The 17,860-nt window shown below is 42.6% G+C and overlaps 3 protein-coding genes across 3 annotated transcripts in view; all 3 read left to right on the top strand.

Moving 5' to 3' along the window:
* Window positions 1–14,600, top strand: part of LOC120956844 (mRNA (2'-O-methyladenosine-N(6)-)-methyltransferase) — a 218,602-nt gene extending 204,002 nt beyond the window's left edge. Inside the window, exon 5 of the transcript XR_007452557.1 lies at window positions 14,590–14,600. The gene's annotated coding sequence lies outside the window, so the exon portion shown is untranslated. The remainder of the gene's footprint in view (window positions 1–14,589) is intronic.
* The window catches only part of LOC120955150 (1-acylglycerol-3-phosphate O-acyltransferase Pnpla3-like), a 209,451-nt gene that overhangs the window by 143,770 nt on the left and 47,821 nt on the right, over window positions 1–17,860 (top strand). The window lies entirely within an intron of this gene.
* Window positions 1–17,860, top strand: part of LOC120957639 (neuroligin-4, X-linked-like) — a gene marked incomplete at its 3' end in the record, with an annotated part of 129,514 nt that overhangs the window by 75,148 nt on the left and 36,506 nt on the right. The window contains exons 4-5 of the mRNA XM_040379943.2: window positions 175–297; window positions 9,958–10,099. Coding sequence (XP_040235877.2) covers window positions 175–297; window positions 9,958–10,099 — 265 coding nt within the window. The remainder of the gene's footprint in view (window positions 1–174; window positions 298–9,957; window positions 10,100–17,860) is intronic.

Raw genomic sequence — 17,860 nt, 5'->3', positions numbered from 1 at the left:
TTACGGTGCACGTTTCGTGTTCGATCAGTGTTCAGTACCACACCCTCGCGCGTGTGTTGTTGTGTGTGTGGGCACGGTTTTGAGCGAAAGCAGTGTTTTGCAGAGTGTAGCCGTAAGGTGTGAAATGGTTAGTGTATGTGCTGCTTTCTTTTTCCCGTCATTTTTTACAAACAGGTTTTTAAAGCAGTGCCGTACGCAACCCCTCCGATAGGAAGTTTACGTTTTGAGCCACCCAAGAAGCTTCCGCCGTGGAAGGGAACGAAGCTAGCGGATACGTTCGGTTCGGTGTGTCCACAGGTAAGTTTGCCATACGTGATTTACTGTTTCTGACACTGATTTAAGCTGCACAAGCAAGTGACTGATGTATTTAAGCTTTTAAAGTGTATTTGATTCAACTGACAGTTTGACTTTATTCAGTTAATTTAATGGTATATTTGTTTTTAATTAATATGTTTGTGCGTAGTTAATGAAAATGGAGGCGCCTGGTACTTTTCATAAAATTATTCCATAACAATTCAGCCTCATGTTAAAGTTTCAATCTCTATGACTTGTAAATTTTTTATATAAATTAGCTTAAAATAACTTTTTGAATTGGAACATTCATGCTGCATAGCATTATGATTCATTTTTAAATAAGGTAATGTTCCTTCTGAGTGATAAATAATAAAAATAAACAATGTACATGTTTCGTTGATAAATATGGTTTTACTTATATTGACATTCGATATTGATTTCATTTTAATTTTGGTTTATTTTTATGGAAATATATATAAATTTTGAGTATTGGAAGTATTAATGATTTGTTTGGGTACCCAACCTGTAAAGTGTTCTACTAGTAAATAAATTAAAACCAACTACTTGTATTTTTCATTGTGTTTTTTTTTAATCCAAATTTGTTCTACATATTTGTTTCAATTTTTGTGATACGAAAAGACAAGGTCATGCGAAGGGGCAATTGAAAGTCCTTTATTTCATAGGAAATGGAGACGCATGGTAGTTCAAATGCGAATATATTTCCTTCAAATGCTCATAACGTTTATTAAAGCAAGCTTTTGGATACAAAACCGCTGAAAACAAAACCCAAACCAATTATTAATATTCAGTGGTCTCAAAACAAAAGTCACTATGTAAAATAATCAATTACTCTCTAATGATGTGGCCAGGAAACACAGCAAGGAACCGTTCTTCAGCGGAAAAGTGTGCCTGCTTCACGAGAGGAAATATTTCAATAAACCCATTATCTACCAGTTCTGCCGGCGTTGAATGGAAAGTAAATGGGTGGCTGACTTAAGGCGCCCAGCACGCACGCCATCAAATCCGTGCCTAATGGTCGCTGATGAGGCGATTCCGTTTCTCGCATTCGGCGCACGTTTGCCGTCCTGCTGCGAGGGGCACCGAAAGAGGGGGTTCCAACGGTCGGTGCCTGCCTCAACGCACTGATGACGTGATTGCAGTCCGTGCTGGTAGATGATAAATGGTACCATCATCGTCGTTTCAGCACTACTGGCAAATGGGTTTACAACAGTGTTGGAAAAGAAGTAAAAAATAAAAAAATGGAAAAAACCGAATCCAAACAAAAGTACGGAATAAAAATTGTCCCACTTATCCGGCAAATTTCTCAACCAGCCACTGAAGGACAAAATTCACCCCATTGCTCAAAACGCCGGCGTATTCTAGAAATGCTGGTGCCAAAGTAACTCTCACAGCTCGCATTGCACTTACGTCGGTCGTCCGGTGAAAGATGGTCAGCATCATTTTCCATTTCCTCACCAAGATGGAGTGAGCTCGTTTTTTTTGCTTCTCTCTTTGCCCTTCGCTCACCAACTGTCTTACATTGAGCGTAAGGATTGCACCGCAATAAAGTGTGCCGTTTTTCGAAGGCTTCAATCTGGTCCAGACTTGCTCAGCTTTATGGATTTTTTTCCCCGAGAAGGGCTGGAAGGGAAATACCAGTAAGGAAGGAAAGCAAAATTCCAACCGGCAATTGCACTGCCGTCCATGGACAGCAGGGCACTTTTATTCAATTCAATAGTGAAATATTTTAGTCCACTGTGTGTGCGCCAGTTCGTGCTTAATGTGCACTGGCGGCACTTGTTCAGGAAATTAATATCATAATTTTTTCACCGTCTCCCGGGCACACCGGTGCAATCTGGTTGGTTGTCGTTTCGCGTTGGTTGTGGGCGAACTAGCGCTGGAGCTTTATCGGGTTGGCATAAAGTGCAATCGTGCGGGAGTGAGTTTACTTTTGTGTAATTTGCTTGCCTTGCTATTTTTATGAAACTGACTATGGAAGAAGGTGAAATGGCGAAGTACTTTTAAATCTGGAATGAAGCTGCTCATTTCAAGTTAGATGGGAATAATTTTGTTCTTTTGCTTATTATTGTTTTCATGTTTATGAGACTACAGCTTACTTGAAATAGTTCTTGGGACAAATAAAACATGAATGTGCTTTGAATAAATGTGAAAGAAAACAAAACATGTTTCAATAGGAATAATAAAAACACTTTTTAAATCATGGAGGCGCATGGTTGTTAATGTTTTAAAACCAATGTAGCATGCAGGCTCATGGTTGTTTAACAATAATTCTGTACAAGCTGCTTGTGGAGTACTAAAGAGTTAACAGAAAAAGTAGTGAGTGCGTTACGTTGACTTACGATCGTTCACTCTCTTTTGATCTCTTGATAAATCCATAGATCAAAATTAAATTGTTGCAGTGTTTGTTAAGTTAAAGGCAGAGCAAAGATTTTTGGATAAATGTAAAAAAAATCCAATATGTTACAATCATTACTCTCAAATCAATCTACTTCGTCTTTGGCACATTAACCGGTCGTCGGTCAAGGCCTGTCTGTACCCATCCTGAGAAAAAAACTAGCATCGTCCTTCACATCATCGTTTTGCTTTTTGTTTCAATTAAATATTAAGCACTGTGATGTAGTGAGCACTATGCAAAATTATTCTGTTACCACGCTACGCCTCACTATTGTTTCCGTTCTAACAAATGCACGAGTGAAGAGTAATACTACTCTTTTTCCCTAACTTAACCACCATAAACTGTAGTCCAACATTTTGTTGCTTTGTGAAACAGCTCGACAGGAAAGTGTACAACTTGAATCCTCCCGAGTACAAGAGATTAATTTTTTCAAGCCAAAAATAGTATTCACGTACGTCATCCATGCATCCAACGAAGGATTACGCCATGTCAGTTTTTTCCACATTAAATATTTCATAAATTAAAAATGAAAGGAAATAAGTGCATTAGCTTATAATACATTTCACACAAGCATTTTCTGCTAGCTGCAATTCTCATGTGCAAAGAGTCTTTTTTTGCTTGCATTGGATGCTTTGTCGTAAAGAAATTAACTGCTAGAACAAAAACGACAACTCCCCGACCAGCTGGTACGCTCAATTATATAAATCATTTAGCTAACAAATTGCAAGCACACCGTGTGAGCCACTTGGAAAAGCAATTTGTTCCATGGGGAACACACAAAAAAAAACAACAGGAAAAAGTTAAATCCCGAATGGAAGCAAAGTTTTGCCGTCTGGCGGGAACACCGACCAGCGTTCGGTCACTTGCTTCGTCAAAAATTCAGGTCAATTTCATGACTTTACAAAATGCCGCCAAGTTTGGTGTGGAAGTAAGGGCGAACACGACCACTGCGCAGTGAAACGTGGGCAACCGTTCAAAACCGTTGCTTACGCGAAACGAGCTCAAAAGGCAAAGGTCGCAGGCAGACAGGCAGGAAACACTCGTTGCATTAAATTGTCGACAAATGGCTAATGAAAAATAAGCTGCTCGGGTGTAGGAAAATGCCGAAAGTGCCCCGAGGTATGGAGCCAACTGCCGGTCTGTCCTGTCTTTGCCGGCGCGTTTCCCATCTGTTTCCGCTTTAATTCGCACACATCATCGTCAGACCCATTTCCCTTCTTTTGCCTGGCGGCATGGCGCGACGGGTCATTCTCATACACACATCGTGTGTAAACGGTATATCCATCCCGTGCAACGACCGACACGTTCACGTTTAACGGGGCAACGCTGCCAAACGTACCCGGTTCGGGAAGTGGTACTTGCTTTTCTTAGGCACCCCCAACGGGGATGGGATGCGGGCCCAGGGCCCCGGCCCAGAACTCGACACAATCATTACAATATTTTACCAGGTTTTTCTCTTTCATAAAGACACACACACACACAGTCATGCACACATGTGTAGACACCGTTTCGTTTGCACTGATGAGCGAATTGCTCGAAGAAAACTCGGTCCTTTTGCCAACGAATGGCTGTGGGTGGGTGTTTTTGTATGGTGGCCCTCTACTAGTCCCGGAGGTAAAGTTTTGCCAGCTTCCTTTTTACTCAACGCTCGTTACAAGTCTCGCATATGGCGAAAGGAAATGGGAAACCATTAAAGGCAAACGCCGGTTTGGTTACGCTGCAACCGAGACAGAGAAGATTTGCTAACCGGGCGACTAGGGGCCTACCTACTAGTAAGGGTGGCCGCTAGCGGCAGCAAGATGACATTTTTATTCTTCTTTGTACTTTTTTATTTTCCCCCTGTTTTCCATAACCACAACAAACGAGGCCTCAAGGCTATCAAAGCGGTGTAGGCTTGGAGCTGCTAGAGGTAGATGGAAAACGGACGGACGGCAGCAAGGGGGTACAAGCGATAAAAATGGCAAACTGAAGTATCATGAAATTTTCATCACCAACTCTTTCTTTGACAGGAAGGTGGAGAAGAATAAGATGGTTATTTTCATTCAAAGTAGTCAAGTATTTGCAGACACGGTTGCAAATAAGATTGAAAGCAAGATAAAGCGAGTAAACTGTGAGATTTTCATTATTTAAATTTTCGTACAATACTTTTAGTAAAAAAATATACAATAACCAATGATTTCAATGGAGAGGTTAGGGAATCTGTTAGCTTAAATTAATTGTTTTGTTATTTATTTCAAGGCTATTTTAAAATACACTGCTCTCGATTTAGAGTCTTCAAACTACAGTTCTCGGGCCGCATGCGTCCCACGAGAGCCTTACTGCCTATTATTAGCCAAATATTATTTTTAATAATTTAGACTATTAAGGCTTAATTTTTATTTGTTAAAACGTGTTTAATTTTCGTTTATAATACGCTCTATCAATTGTCTCATTTATAGAGCATGTCTATTAACAGAACCAGTGATAGAAAATGGAGATACGAAACTTTTAATATTATGTATTTAATGGTGTTTATATAGTTTATTTTCCAGCAGCGAACTTGTTATTACTTGATGTGAGTCGAAACAATGTCACAAAATAAAATTTTGGTCCATGAATTTTAGCTTACAGCCATTATTGGTACAGTTATAGACATTCTAGGCTTCAAGAAAACATATAGACTTTTGACTGTTTGCCCAATGATTATTATTAACGGAGCGAAATCGGTACCTAGATGACATAAAATAGCAATAATTGGTAAATTTAACCTATAGGTCATTCATAAATTTTATATATTCGCACATTGTCCTAACCCTGTGCCCTTCAATATTTTAAGAATTACGGAAAACATGTGACTAAATTCAATGCATTTTGATTAAACATATTTTTAATATCATTCTAGGCATGCCTGTTGAAAATGTAATCTTAATTTTGGGGGAAAAATGAACGATATGTATTTTACTAAGCTTTTCTTTTTATAAAATCAAACGTTTTGCGGATCAAACGTCTGTTTACGCCAAGGATCACAAATGGTCCATCGAACCGCATGTTGGAGACCACTGTCCTGAACACTACTCTCACCAAACGCGAATCCTTAAATGTACTCAAAAAAATGTATGTTAAAATCTGTTTACTCTGTTTATCATTACATCAATTCGATAGTTTTCCTCGTGGATCAATAATTTGGCTCTACTCTTACATGGCGTCTTTTCAAACCCTCTAAAGTGCACATTCTCGACACACTTGCTCCCACTTGCTCCCTTGTGCAATCGCGCATACAAAATCATGTGTTACGGGATGGTAATATTGCAATTTCAATTATTGAAGCCATTTCCCCCGGTCGTCAAACGAAGCAAGGAGGAGGTGGCGCTTTTTTTTACAGCTGGTTCTGCTTCTCATTGCCTTCGTACCGAAACGGCCCCGCACCGAACGCTTATCTGCAGGGCGAGAATTGTTTCCGTACGGTCCCAACACATCGCAGTGCCTCGCTGTGTATGTGTGCAGCAAACGACACCTCTCGAATGGATGCAGATAATCTTTTAAACTCTTCTTTTCTTCCCACCGTACGCTATCGCCATCGAAAGGAGCATTCCTCTCCATTTACCTAACTAAGGCACTTGCTGAAACGGCTTTACCCGTCGCTTCCTCGTTCGTTCGTTGAGCCAAACCGAACCGAAGCCAGGAAAACGATGATCAATATACGGAAACGGTGGAGCAGTGGATTGGTGTTTGGAAAGTTTTCATCCCCCCCCCCTTCCCTCGTGGCACAGTAAGCGCTCTTGCCCGGATCCTTGGGAAGAACACTTGAGCAGTACCTAACTGGCCACGTTTGCGAAAAATCGGAACGGCAAAGCAAACGGATGGGCCGAAGGATCTAATCGAGTTGCGCTAGTACGTGCAGGAAGAAACGTCCTTCCCTCAGACAAGTCATTTATGACACCTTTCCTGCGTCGTCCTTCAGCGAGGGCTTGATCGATATCGTTCACTTCACCTCCATGAGGACACGCGCCTGGAAACATACGAAGATGGCCCCCGGGATAAAAGTCAATATTCATCCATCACTCAACGCCCGCTCTTCCGGCGTGCTGCGGATGACGAGTTTTGGCGACTCAGAGCATCTTCCAGATAATGTGTCTGTGTGTGTGTCGAAGGCTGATGGTGCCAGTACACAGAAACGTGGGCCGATAAAGAGTCATTTGCTCGAGTGTAGGATGGGCGTGTTTATTGGCACCACCGACGGTTTCTGCCTCGCTCAAGACGCTGAGGTAACAATTCGAGAGGCTGGCAATGGGCGTAGCGCCCATGCTGCCGACACATAGCCGTCGATAAACCATCATAAGTTTTGCGAGAGTGAAAATTTTTCTCATTATCGTTACAAATATTACTTCACCGATGGCGCGATGGCCGGGGCAGCGGACGCTGTGTCATGCCGCAAACGGTTGTGCCAACCGAGCAAATGGGAAGACGATCCTGTACGGTCGGTTGAAGCAGCGGCTCGAGAGATTCCAGCATCGTCATCGGTTTTTAATTTCGATAAAAGTGAAGTGCATACTGCGGAAAACGAAGTTTCCAATTTTCCGACCAGTTTGTCCTGACCTCATCCTTATCCAGCGGAACGCCAGCCAGCTTCAAACTGCTTGCACTGTCCAATGCTTGCGGTTTTTTTTTCTTATGGGGGAACGAGGGGGGAAGATCTCGTAGAAAGTTGCCAACTCTTGCGAGAAAGCATCACTGCAGAGGTTTGCGCCTGAAGAGCTGAACCTTTCCGGAAACCGAACACGCAAAGCCTGTAAAAGTGTGCCTGCGAGCGTGTGTTAGTGGGGTGGATTTAAGGAGGTTTTGGTGGTGCTTGCTGGATGCGATGCGTTCTACCACAGGATGGATGCAGATGGTTGCGTCTGCTGCTAAAATGGAACGGAATTCCATTTAACAACGGGCTTCTACACAACCTAAACCATGCTCCGATCAATAATCTGAACGCTGAAGGGCTAGCATGCTATGGTGTGGAGGTTTCTTCCTGCCTTGAAGTCTTATATGTGCTGCTAACAAGGAGTGTTTGTAGTTCGTTCCTTAGCTTTCATCATCGGAATGCTGACAGAAAGAAATGAAGTGTACGTTTTTATGCAGATGTTTGGCCAAGGGCGCTGCTTACGGACCACGATCCAACGATGGCTGCATGTTCTGGAATGTCTGAGTTAAAGAGTTGTGCACAGTGCATACTTACCCGAATGCAAACGCTCTGTCTCTCTTTCTCTCACTGTGCATATTGCACGTTTGGCTACTGGTTTTGGTGTGCATTTTTTTTCTTTCGATGAAAGCGTGTGAGTGAGCTTTTGTTAGGATTACTCTAGGTCCGTTGCATTGGAAATCACTTTCGAGCATTTCGATGCATGAAATAATCGTGCAAAAAGGCAGATGTGTTTAAGGTTTTTATGGATGTATGTGTCTGTTTGGATTTTACATTTATCTGTATAAATTCTGCAAGAAATTTCTGGATAATGCTAGTTAAAGTAATATAAGTACAGAGTGTTAAACAGCTATCAATTTATGGTTTAAAGTAGTTTTGATTGATTCTAGTAACTTGAAACGTCTTAAATTTTCTATAAGAAACTAGAACTTATTTTTTTAGAAAATGTAATAATGTGTTTAAAATCAAATCGTGGTAATCACATTATCCAGAATTTGGTGTGTAAGGCTATTTCGACGCTTACCAAGGACAGTAAGATACTTTTCAGAACATTGGTGGACCTATTATCATATGCACCCTTCAAGCCCCCTTGATTTAGGATCCAAAATCAACCTAATCATGGCTTTGGAATGGCATTCAAACAGATCATTAAGTGAAGAATTCAATGACAGAAAAATATGATATCATATCAGCACGCTGTCAACGTCAACGCGTCAAGCACGGTGGAACAAGAACAAAAAAGTCGACGAAACCTTCATCGATTCGAACGGCGAATATAATACCAAATAGTCTCCCGTTCGATTCTAGAGCTCCCGTCGGATTTGAGAGTCGTTGGATGTATATAATAGGCCTGTAAAAGTTCCTCTGAATCTAAGTATCCGTTCAGGTGCAAAAAAAACTAACCTTGCCCACAAATTTGGAGCGTGGACAATCTTGACATCAAAGTGTCAATCCTTATTTTAATTAAGACAAATCCAATGATCTTTGTTAAAGCTGATGACCCCCTTATTCATGGAATACATTATGCTGTGACCCTTTCAACGCCGGGCTCAGTTTAATTAAATTCTCCTAATTGATCGATAAACAGTTGGCAAAGCTGAAAACATCAGCAAACAAACCCCCAGTTCACCGCGGTTCAGACTCAGACCAAACCGCTCTCTAACCCTACTCAAGGGTCGCTAGACCACTTATGAATATCCCCGTCGGGTAAACGCTCCTTCGCTGAAACAAAAATCCCACTCGATCAGCGCCCCGACCATTCGACGAAACAGATTGGTTTGTTTACCAGACTGCTGCTTAAGTGCAATCAACACTCCATCGCCGTTCACAATCCTTGGCCCCACCGATGTGCAAACCGAGCTCGCAAAAAAAAAAACCACAACTCGAGATGATGCATCATCTCGTTACGATCTCGTGCTGCAAATTGGTCGAAAAACAAGAACCTGATTGTGGGGAAAATTATCCCAAATCGAAAGACCTTTCATTCGAGCTCTCTTTCCCTCCCGGGGAAAATAGGGGCCCCTCTCGACGGGTTTCAGATTTTGAGATCAAATTTAAAATCTATCCCCTTTTTCCGGAGCCAACGCTCAACGGCAAGGAGCGAAGGACGAACCAAGCAAAAACGGTCAGTAAATCACTGCAGCCAGAAACTGCAAATTGCACTTTGGCTCCATCGGTGTGCGGTGTACGGTGTGTGTGTGTGTGCGCGCTTGCAGCCCGGCATCGCTTCGTGACATCAGCAAACCGTGCCTGCCGGCACCGTAAGCGGGCATCTCGGTCTGTCTCGGTAGTTCGTTTTTCCAAATTGAACATTTCCATTAAGTCGGTAGTGGCCGCGGGGCACCGTTTTATCATCGAGCCCTTACCGTCTGGGAGCAGATTGCAGCATTGCCCGCCAGTATCGTACCCATAGCCCGAACAGGATATGGCTGTTCATAACTCTCATATATGTGTATGTTTTCTACCCATTCCCATTTCGCTTGATGCTTGTTACACACACAAACACACACAGTCTCTCTCTCACACTGTAGTTACCCAGCGACAGTCGCTAATCCTTTACGCTTTACCATTCCTTTTGCAGAGCTTCCCCGACATCAGCAATCGGACGGCGGCACTGCTCTCGATGCCGAAGGGGCGTTACCAGCATCTGAAGCGACTGCAACCACTGCTAGCGAACCAGAGCGAGGACTGTCTGACGCTCAACATTTACGTCCCCGGAAGTGGTAAGCTACAGTCTTTGTCGCACTCTTCTCTTTCCATCAGTTTTGCCAGCAATTCCATCCGAAGGTTCACCTCATGTAAGTCGCCGATTCGATTGGCCGCGCCCTGTCGGGCTGGCTGTGAACGAAGGGTGATAAATTCCGCACTCATCGACCATAAATTGGATCACTATAAGGTACCCTTGGACTGGAAGGAAGTACTGCTGCAGTACAAACAGCCTTTGCTTAGCCCAAAATACAACGCCGGGGTGTGACAGAGAATGGCCGGAAGAGCCGGCGAGAACATTTCGAGGTTTCTTAGAGTTCCCGTAGCAACCGTAAGGTTATGGTTTGTAATATTCATCGCCGTTTGTTTGGTGAGATTGGTTGACCTCGGTTGAGCGTGTGGCGAGTTGGTGGAGCGGAATTGGATATTGTTTTCTTTTTGCATCCCGACTAGAGAAATGAGGTCAGCAGCCCAGGAGCACACTGAACAAACAACTTTATCGCAGGCCAACAAACAAGTTGCCTTGACTTTGACGCACAAAGTAACGCTCGCGGCGGGATGGGGCAGGACTTTCTGTTGTAAAGTACAACCGGTACTTTAGTGGAAGTTTTTTTTTTAATGTAGAATGCAGTTGAACAATGATTGTTTGTTAGCAGTTGACTTTGTTCTCAGGGTGAAACTTGGTGGCAGTGGTTGGTATTTGTTGGAATGGTGGACTGTTGGGTTGAACTGTACATTTTGAAAGTTGAGTTGTTCGAGCTGATCTTCAAAAATATTTTCTTACATTTGAATATTTCCTGCCAAAGCGGGTTGTTTGCTAACTCCTTAACCATTTAACTTCAGAATCTTATACAACAGCTTACACTTACAAGTACGTACGTCAATAGCTTTGTTTGTGGGCCGGTCTGGTGGTACCGTCGTCAACTCGTACGACTTAACAACATGCCCGTCATGGATTCAAGTCCCGAATAGACCGTGCCCCCATACGTAGGACTGACTATCCTGCTATGGTAACAATAAGTCACTGAGAGCCAAGCTCACTTCACTAGTGGGTACAGGCAGGCCTTGACCGACAGCGGTTGTTGGGCCAAATAAGAAGAAGAAGACGAAAAAAAATAAAAGCTTTGTAAAGTGTTTGTTTGATTAAGCCGATATCTCGGTCATTTTGACAAATGACAACGGTGACAGAATTGTTAAAGTACGATCTTGGCAAACCATTTTGCCTAAAATTCGACTAAAGACTAAAGTTTATTGTAGTTTCGGTTAATCGTGAAGCACAATGTCAGCAATTGTGAAATTTTAACTCAGATATCAGTAAAGACGACTGTTGCTGATTGCTTGTGGCAATATTTTTATCCAAGCTCATGAAATATCTTTGATAGTGTAGATTGTTTCAAAATATCCAATTTCGGACTAAAACCTGCTCAATTAAACAATCGGTTGTAAATTTAAATCGGTTCAAAACTAATACTCCTTATCACTGCTGTAGATTGTTTCCTCTCACACCTCAATAATAGTACGATTTTTTTTATTTGAATGCCTCTGTTTGGCGGGATGATGTGTGAAACCGAGAAAATAAAAGCCCCTTTCCTAGCATTAGAACCCTGCCCGGCCGAGGTACAAGATAAGAAAAGTGCCACCTTAACATGCCAAAGAGATGGAGCTATCAAAACATGGGAAATTATAAAGTACACAGGACCCGCCAACCAACATCTCCGGTAGAAACCGGCGCTACCGGCCCGGAACTGCGAATGCGCAACCCCCATCAAAAGGGGTTGTGCCGGTGCCTCGACGTAGCGTCATAATTGTAGTTATAAAATTTAATCTATTGTCCCACTATTAAGCTCCCGTGCGGCACTGCCAGCCGGGATTGGCCGTGTCGGGTTGGGTGACCCCCCGTCATCAACCTCAGATATATGGCCAACTGGAGAGTTTGGTTGGCAAAGGGCAGGCCGGACGAAAATGGCGAAAAGGTGGTCATTATCAGATGAGCTACCGCTTTACCCATGTCGACTAAATAGTGGGGCGAAGCTTCGAACCTAATTTTACGATGCTTTAAACAGATTAGTCACCAGGGGCTTGCGAAAACGGGAGATTAGAGCCTGGTGTGCGGCTGCTTGCTGAAGAGAGGACCGTTAACGAGCGTATCGCATCGGGTTTTCGACATGGGCGGATCGAATGATGGCGGTAAACCAAAATGTATCTTGTTTCTTGGTGAATACACAGCATGAGAAGATACGATGAGTGTGACGTTGTTTTAAAGGGTACATGTTCATGAGCCTGAATCGCTCTTGTTGTTGGCATCCAGAGGTGATCGCTTCAATTGAGCAGAAGTAGAATTCATGTTTACCAAACAAAAAAGGATGATATGAGTAGGATTTTTTCCTCCGAATCATTTTTTGCCTTAATCAACAGTATTTGAGATTGTAATTTTACGATTCCCGCTTTTATGCGCACTGCAATCGACCGAAAATCAAAGCGATAACCTTTACAAAGGCAACGAGATTCGATTTCGCTGTTTATGCATTTTCTCCTCATTGTGGAGTGTGGGTTGATCGGTTTGTTCTTTAATCTCGTAATGTTGGTCCACAACATCAGTTTGAGTTTGTATGCGTGTGTGTGTGGGTGTGCATTATTTTTATCGTTTCATTTCATTACAAGTCGACCCACCCACGGTTCAGAGAGAGAGAGAAAGAGATAGAGAACAGCGACGCAATTCGATTTATGTACGCTTGGTAATAAAATTCGCAAAATAAATCATCCAAACGCCATCCATGTGCCAAGAAGCGTAGCAAGCAAAAACGCGAATGTAAAGATTTTTGAACCGTTTTGCGTACGTGAATATGTTTTAGGAGGAAATGTGTGTGTGTGTGTGTGTGTGTGTGTGTGTGTGTGTGTGTGTGTGTGTGTGTGTGTGTGTGTGTGTGTGTGTGTGTGCGAGTGCTGTTTTGAATGTGTTATTTTCAATTTATCTCATCACTTCGGTGGCGCTTAACGCTTAACGTTTAGGGTGCGTGTAAATATGTATGTTCCTCACACATGCACCCATATACACAACATGGTAAGAGTCCTTCACAGCTTTTGAGAAATTTTAAGATGCCTCCCGCCACCAGGAAGCTGTCAAAAGTGTAACGCAACACAAAGGTAGCACGGAAATTGAAGCGCACAGGCAAACAAGCTCCCAAATGAGCCGTACCCATCGCAGTGAATTAACTTTCCCGTCCGTCAAATCATTCGCTTCCTCCCACCCCTTCATTGACAGAGCAGTGAAGTAGAGTTGGGTAGAAAGGAGGGAACGGGGCAAAAGTCGACAGCAATGAAATTACGTCTAACCGAATAAATATGGTAAAGGTAAATTCAATTTCACCACCTCAGGGTCACACGGACGGGGCTGGTGATGTGCATGCTTGTGTGGGTTTTTTGTGCATAAATTTAGGTGAAAAATCAGTACCAACACCTTACGCCCTTGTAACGGTAGTAGTAGTGGTGAGATTTGCCGTTCGTGGCACGGCGTAAACGGTAGGGAAACTTTTTTAAGGGAGCTGCATTTGGCAGCCAAGGCGAACCGTGCCGTTTTCCGGCCAAGCAGTTTCAAAAGTAATGCATATTTTATGGTTATTTCAACGCAAAATACATGACTCATACGGAGAGAGAGAGAGAGAGAGAGAGAGAGAGAGAGAGAGAGAGAGAGAGAGAGAATGAGGCCGGTGGCACGAGAAGCGGATGCTTCAAACGTCGATAAATGGGCAAAATTCAAGACGAGGGGGGCAAAAACTCGTACGAGCTCGTAGCGCCCACAAACCGCAAACTTCTTCCCTGGCTGGCTCTCCCTGGCAGCCACGTATTGAGGAGCGGTGTAGTTTTGGTGTAGTGGGATATAGTGCAAACTTTCGTGGAATCAGCTTCTCGGTCGTTTAGCTTGGTTTGATTGGATCGTTCTGGTTTGCTATTGACGCTGTAGAGAACGCTGGCGGCAGACGTTAGCTCGTGAGACGATCATGATGATGATGATGATGATGCCGGGATGATGGTGATGTTGTTTTCGATTAGGAGCATGTTCAATGCAAAACTTTTCTTGACATGGTTTACATAGGTTTGGGGCAGAGTTTTCGACCCACAGGAATGAGCGATGGATGCAAGAACACAATGCAAATTACAATGAAACTTTGACAACTCAGTTTTGCTAAAACATTTTTGAATTGCAAGGCAACAAAAAAATCGTCGATGTCAGTCCATACAGCAATTAATTCTACTAAAGCTACTCTACGAAAGCATTAGTTGTCACAAATGTTTTGAGTATTTTGTTTGGAAAATATGTTTCACACGAATTTCTTTACATCTCCGGTAAATATGAATTTACCATAAACGGATTAATTCCTTGAATTTATCCGCCAAAACATAGTCCTGCATTAAAACGTTAAAGCATTTCACTGAAAATTCACTGGTTAAAAGTTATTTTGCCTAAGAAATATTAAAAAGTAAAAGAAAACAAGGGAAAGGTAGAGAGATATGTCTGAGAGTTGTATGATCATCAACAACTGATCGAACTGTTAAAAGTAACGTTTTATTATTGATTACACCCAAAATGCTTGAATCTTTAAGCGATGTCACGTAAACTTTGCTGGGTTATGACAATTTCCTGCACCGCATTTTTCCGATCTTACACGTCAAGGTGTGATTCAGCTATTATAGTATCGGTCGGTATCTCCAGAACATCTCCAGTCTCACTTCACTTTCCCGACACCAATTGTTTACACGATTCGCTGCAAAGCATTCGCTTTCCGAAAAGGTGAATAAACATGTTCAAGAATAACTAAAAGCGGATGACTACCGTTCAGCCGCAAGCAGCATCTGTTGCCCTTGCAGCAGTGTCGTTAGGAACACCTCGAACACACACACACCTCCTACTCAGGCAAAAAGCGGTTCTGTCCTTTTCCTTTTTCCGGGCAGAACATTGACACAAATCTTTTTCTCATTAATTTGAATACAATTCGGTGCTTTGCGTTTTTATTTGTTTCGAATTTCGTATTTGCAATCGTTCTTCCGATGGTGAGGACGCTGCCCTGGACGACAATTTATCTACATTATGTGCAAAATTTCCTTCTGTTTTTTTGTGGCTCCCATGCCCTCCAGACGTTCACGGGTTTTTCTTTTCTCTCTTTCTCTCTCTCTCTCTCATCCTTGCTGGTCTCTGCGGTGTGCCGTACGTATGCCGGAAGAACGAACCGTATTTCTTGTCGTCAAGCGTAGGATGTTGTTCGAGTACGCTTCCGCTCGAACGGAAGCGTGCGTTCTGTGTGTGTGTGTCCAATGTCCTCCTCGTAGTGGCAGCGCAGTGGGATGCAAGTGGGATACTTGTAGCAAATGATAAATGATAATTGAATTTCAACTTTAACATTTTCGGTGTTCCATCATTCGAGATCGAGTTCGCTTTAACGGAGAAATCCTCACTGCTTCGACGCTGCTACGAAGACGGCAAAGGGAAAGGGAAGGTGGTGGATTTGTTGTAACGAACCGAAAAAGAAAGCTATAAAGCACAGTCTGAACTTTCCAAGAAATCATTCGTTGGGGGGATGTTTTTTTTCGCGTAAGTGACTTTTAGAGAAAACGTGGGAAAGAAGCGACAAAAAAATCAACGATTATTTAATGTTTGCTATAAGACTCCTAAGAGCAGATATGTGTGTGAGTGAGTGTGTGTGTGTGTGTATGTGTGTGTGTCACGCGTTTGCAGCCATAATTGAGCTGATGCGTGTGCTCCGTCTGCGTCTGATTCGCCTTAGCCCGGCCACCAGAGTTGGTGGTTCATTTAAAAGGCGATTCCAACGAAAATGATGATCGTCGTAAACTGAACGGCTGTGGTTCTACGGAAAGATGAGATGCTTTTAGTTCGCATTGAGGCGTGATCAGTGTTTGTAAGAGAGAGAGATGAAGAGCTTTTGAAGCACTGCAATTTAAACGGCACAAGTTGGCATTCTTTTTATAGCTCTCTCTTTCGCCCCATTTTCTAAAGGAAGTACTGCAGTCAAGTCTCGTAGATTCTTCTCCTCTAAACGGTGCGCTCTCGACGCCAGCGGACATCCACCGAACGTTTAGCACCGAAAGTGAAAGGAAGAGAGCGGATTAATTGAAATCTTAATTAAACGTGTAACAGCGGGCTGCGTCAATCTGTGCTTCCATTTATTTATTTTTAATTAAGTTTCTTCAGAAAGTCGCCGGGGTGACGCTCTCGATCGATCGATTTTTCGGACTTTCGCTAGACAAAGGGTAGAACAACTGTCCGGGCCGCCACTGTCGCCATCCATGATGGAGAGCATCCAGTGCTTGCAATTAAAAGCAGATCCTTCGTTTCCGGGTCCGGGACGACCGGGCACACGTCTTAAATGGTTCTCTCTCTTTCTTGTTTTCGTATCGGATTTGTGGTTGTAATAATCCCCGTACCACTATCGTTCGAAACGAGCTGGTGGCTGGTTTGGGCGGGTGTGGATGAGTTTTAGACCCGCTTTTCCCCCGCTGTTCGCTCTGCCAGTAAGCCAGCAAACCACAACATCCTATGTAAACGAGCATCCGCAACATCCGGACAAACAAACGCCGGGAAGCGTTCGCTTGTTCACTTTTATGTTCACTCATTATTTTTAGCTAAAATCCTAGCCCCGCAGCCCCATTCTCAATTGTGGGTGCGAGTGTGGGCGTACGGCGTATGATTTCATATTCGATATGGATTTCACGTTATGATTTGCTGCAAGCCGGAGGCAGTTTTTCTCCGAAAAAAGTGATGCGTTGTATGCCAGCCGGATTTAGAGGTGGTTCAAAGTTCAAAGTTCAAAGCAAGCTTCCACAGCTTTGGGTTGGGTAGCGTTTACTGATGTCACCGAAAAACAGGAGCAATTGAATAGCAAGCTTCATTTAATGAAGATTAGCTTTTGCTTCAAGCCCGCCCTGGTACTGCTTTCTTCTATTGAATGCGTCTTTTTTGCGTATGAATGTGTTCTCGGTTTACCTTGATGTGGAGAAACAACAACATGAGGTTTTGATTCTACTAAGGCTCATCAAACGCTCGTTTGCAATGCACAGGTTTGTGTGTGGGTTTTAAATTAAATGGGTTTTCTTTTACGAATGATCGTTTGATTGCTGCTAGCTAGCAAAAAAACAATTTTTGATAAGAGAATAATGTTTTGCAAATGTGCGCAGATGAAAGATAACTGCAGAAATCAAATGAGAGATTTTGAAACAAATATTTTGGTGACTTTTAAATGGAAACATATAAAGGTATTCATTTTTTCAATCTGCCTATTATTTAGATCTTCTTTTAATTTTGATTGATGTTCGTTTTGCGAAGACATTAAGGACGTTTGATATGAAATATCCAAAAGAAAATTGCTCCGGGACTTTGCTTTTGCCCATCCCTTTGCTGACCTTTGGATGAGTTGCTCATATTATTACTTTGTGTTGGAAAACTCATTGCTTTTTGATCGTGAAGGTACGTCAAATATTTAAAAAGGTACCGATAAAGGGTGTCCATTGTTTGTTCTTAAAAACAGTTAGTTCAAAATGAGTTTGCGGGATGTTACGAGCAATGATTGAAGCAAATTGATTTTCCTGGGGGGTTCCAACATATTTGAATTTTTTATTTTACTTTTTATAGAGCCTGTAAGCAAGCTTTTAAACCTCTACAAACCACCTTAAAATAGGTTTTACAAGTTTTAAGTTCAAAGTTGATTGCTCAACAAGCCACCCTCAATGATATTAATGATGTTGAACCATCATAGATTTGTAGTTTC

This window comes from Anopheles coluzzii, chromosome 3 (genome assembly GCF_943734685.1).
Source record: "Anopheles coluzzii chromosome 3, AcolN3, whole genome shotgun sequence".
NCBI lineage: Eukaryota > Metazoa > Arthropoda > Insecta > Diptera > Culicidae > Anopheles > Anopheles coluzzii.
The sequence above is the reverse complement of the archived record's forward strand: the minus strand, read 5'-3'. Positions and strand labels throughout refer to the sequence as shown.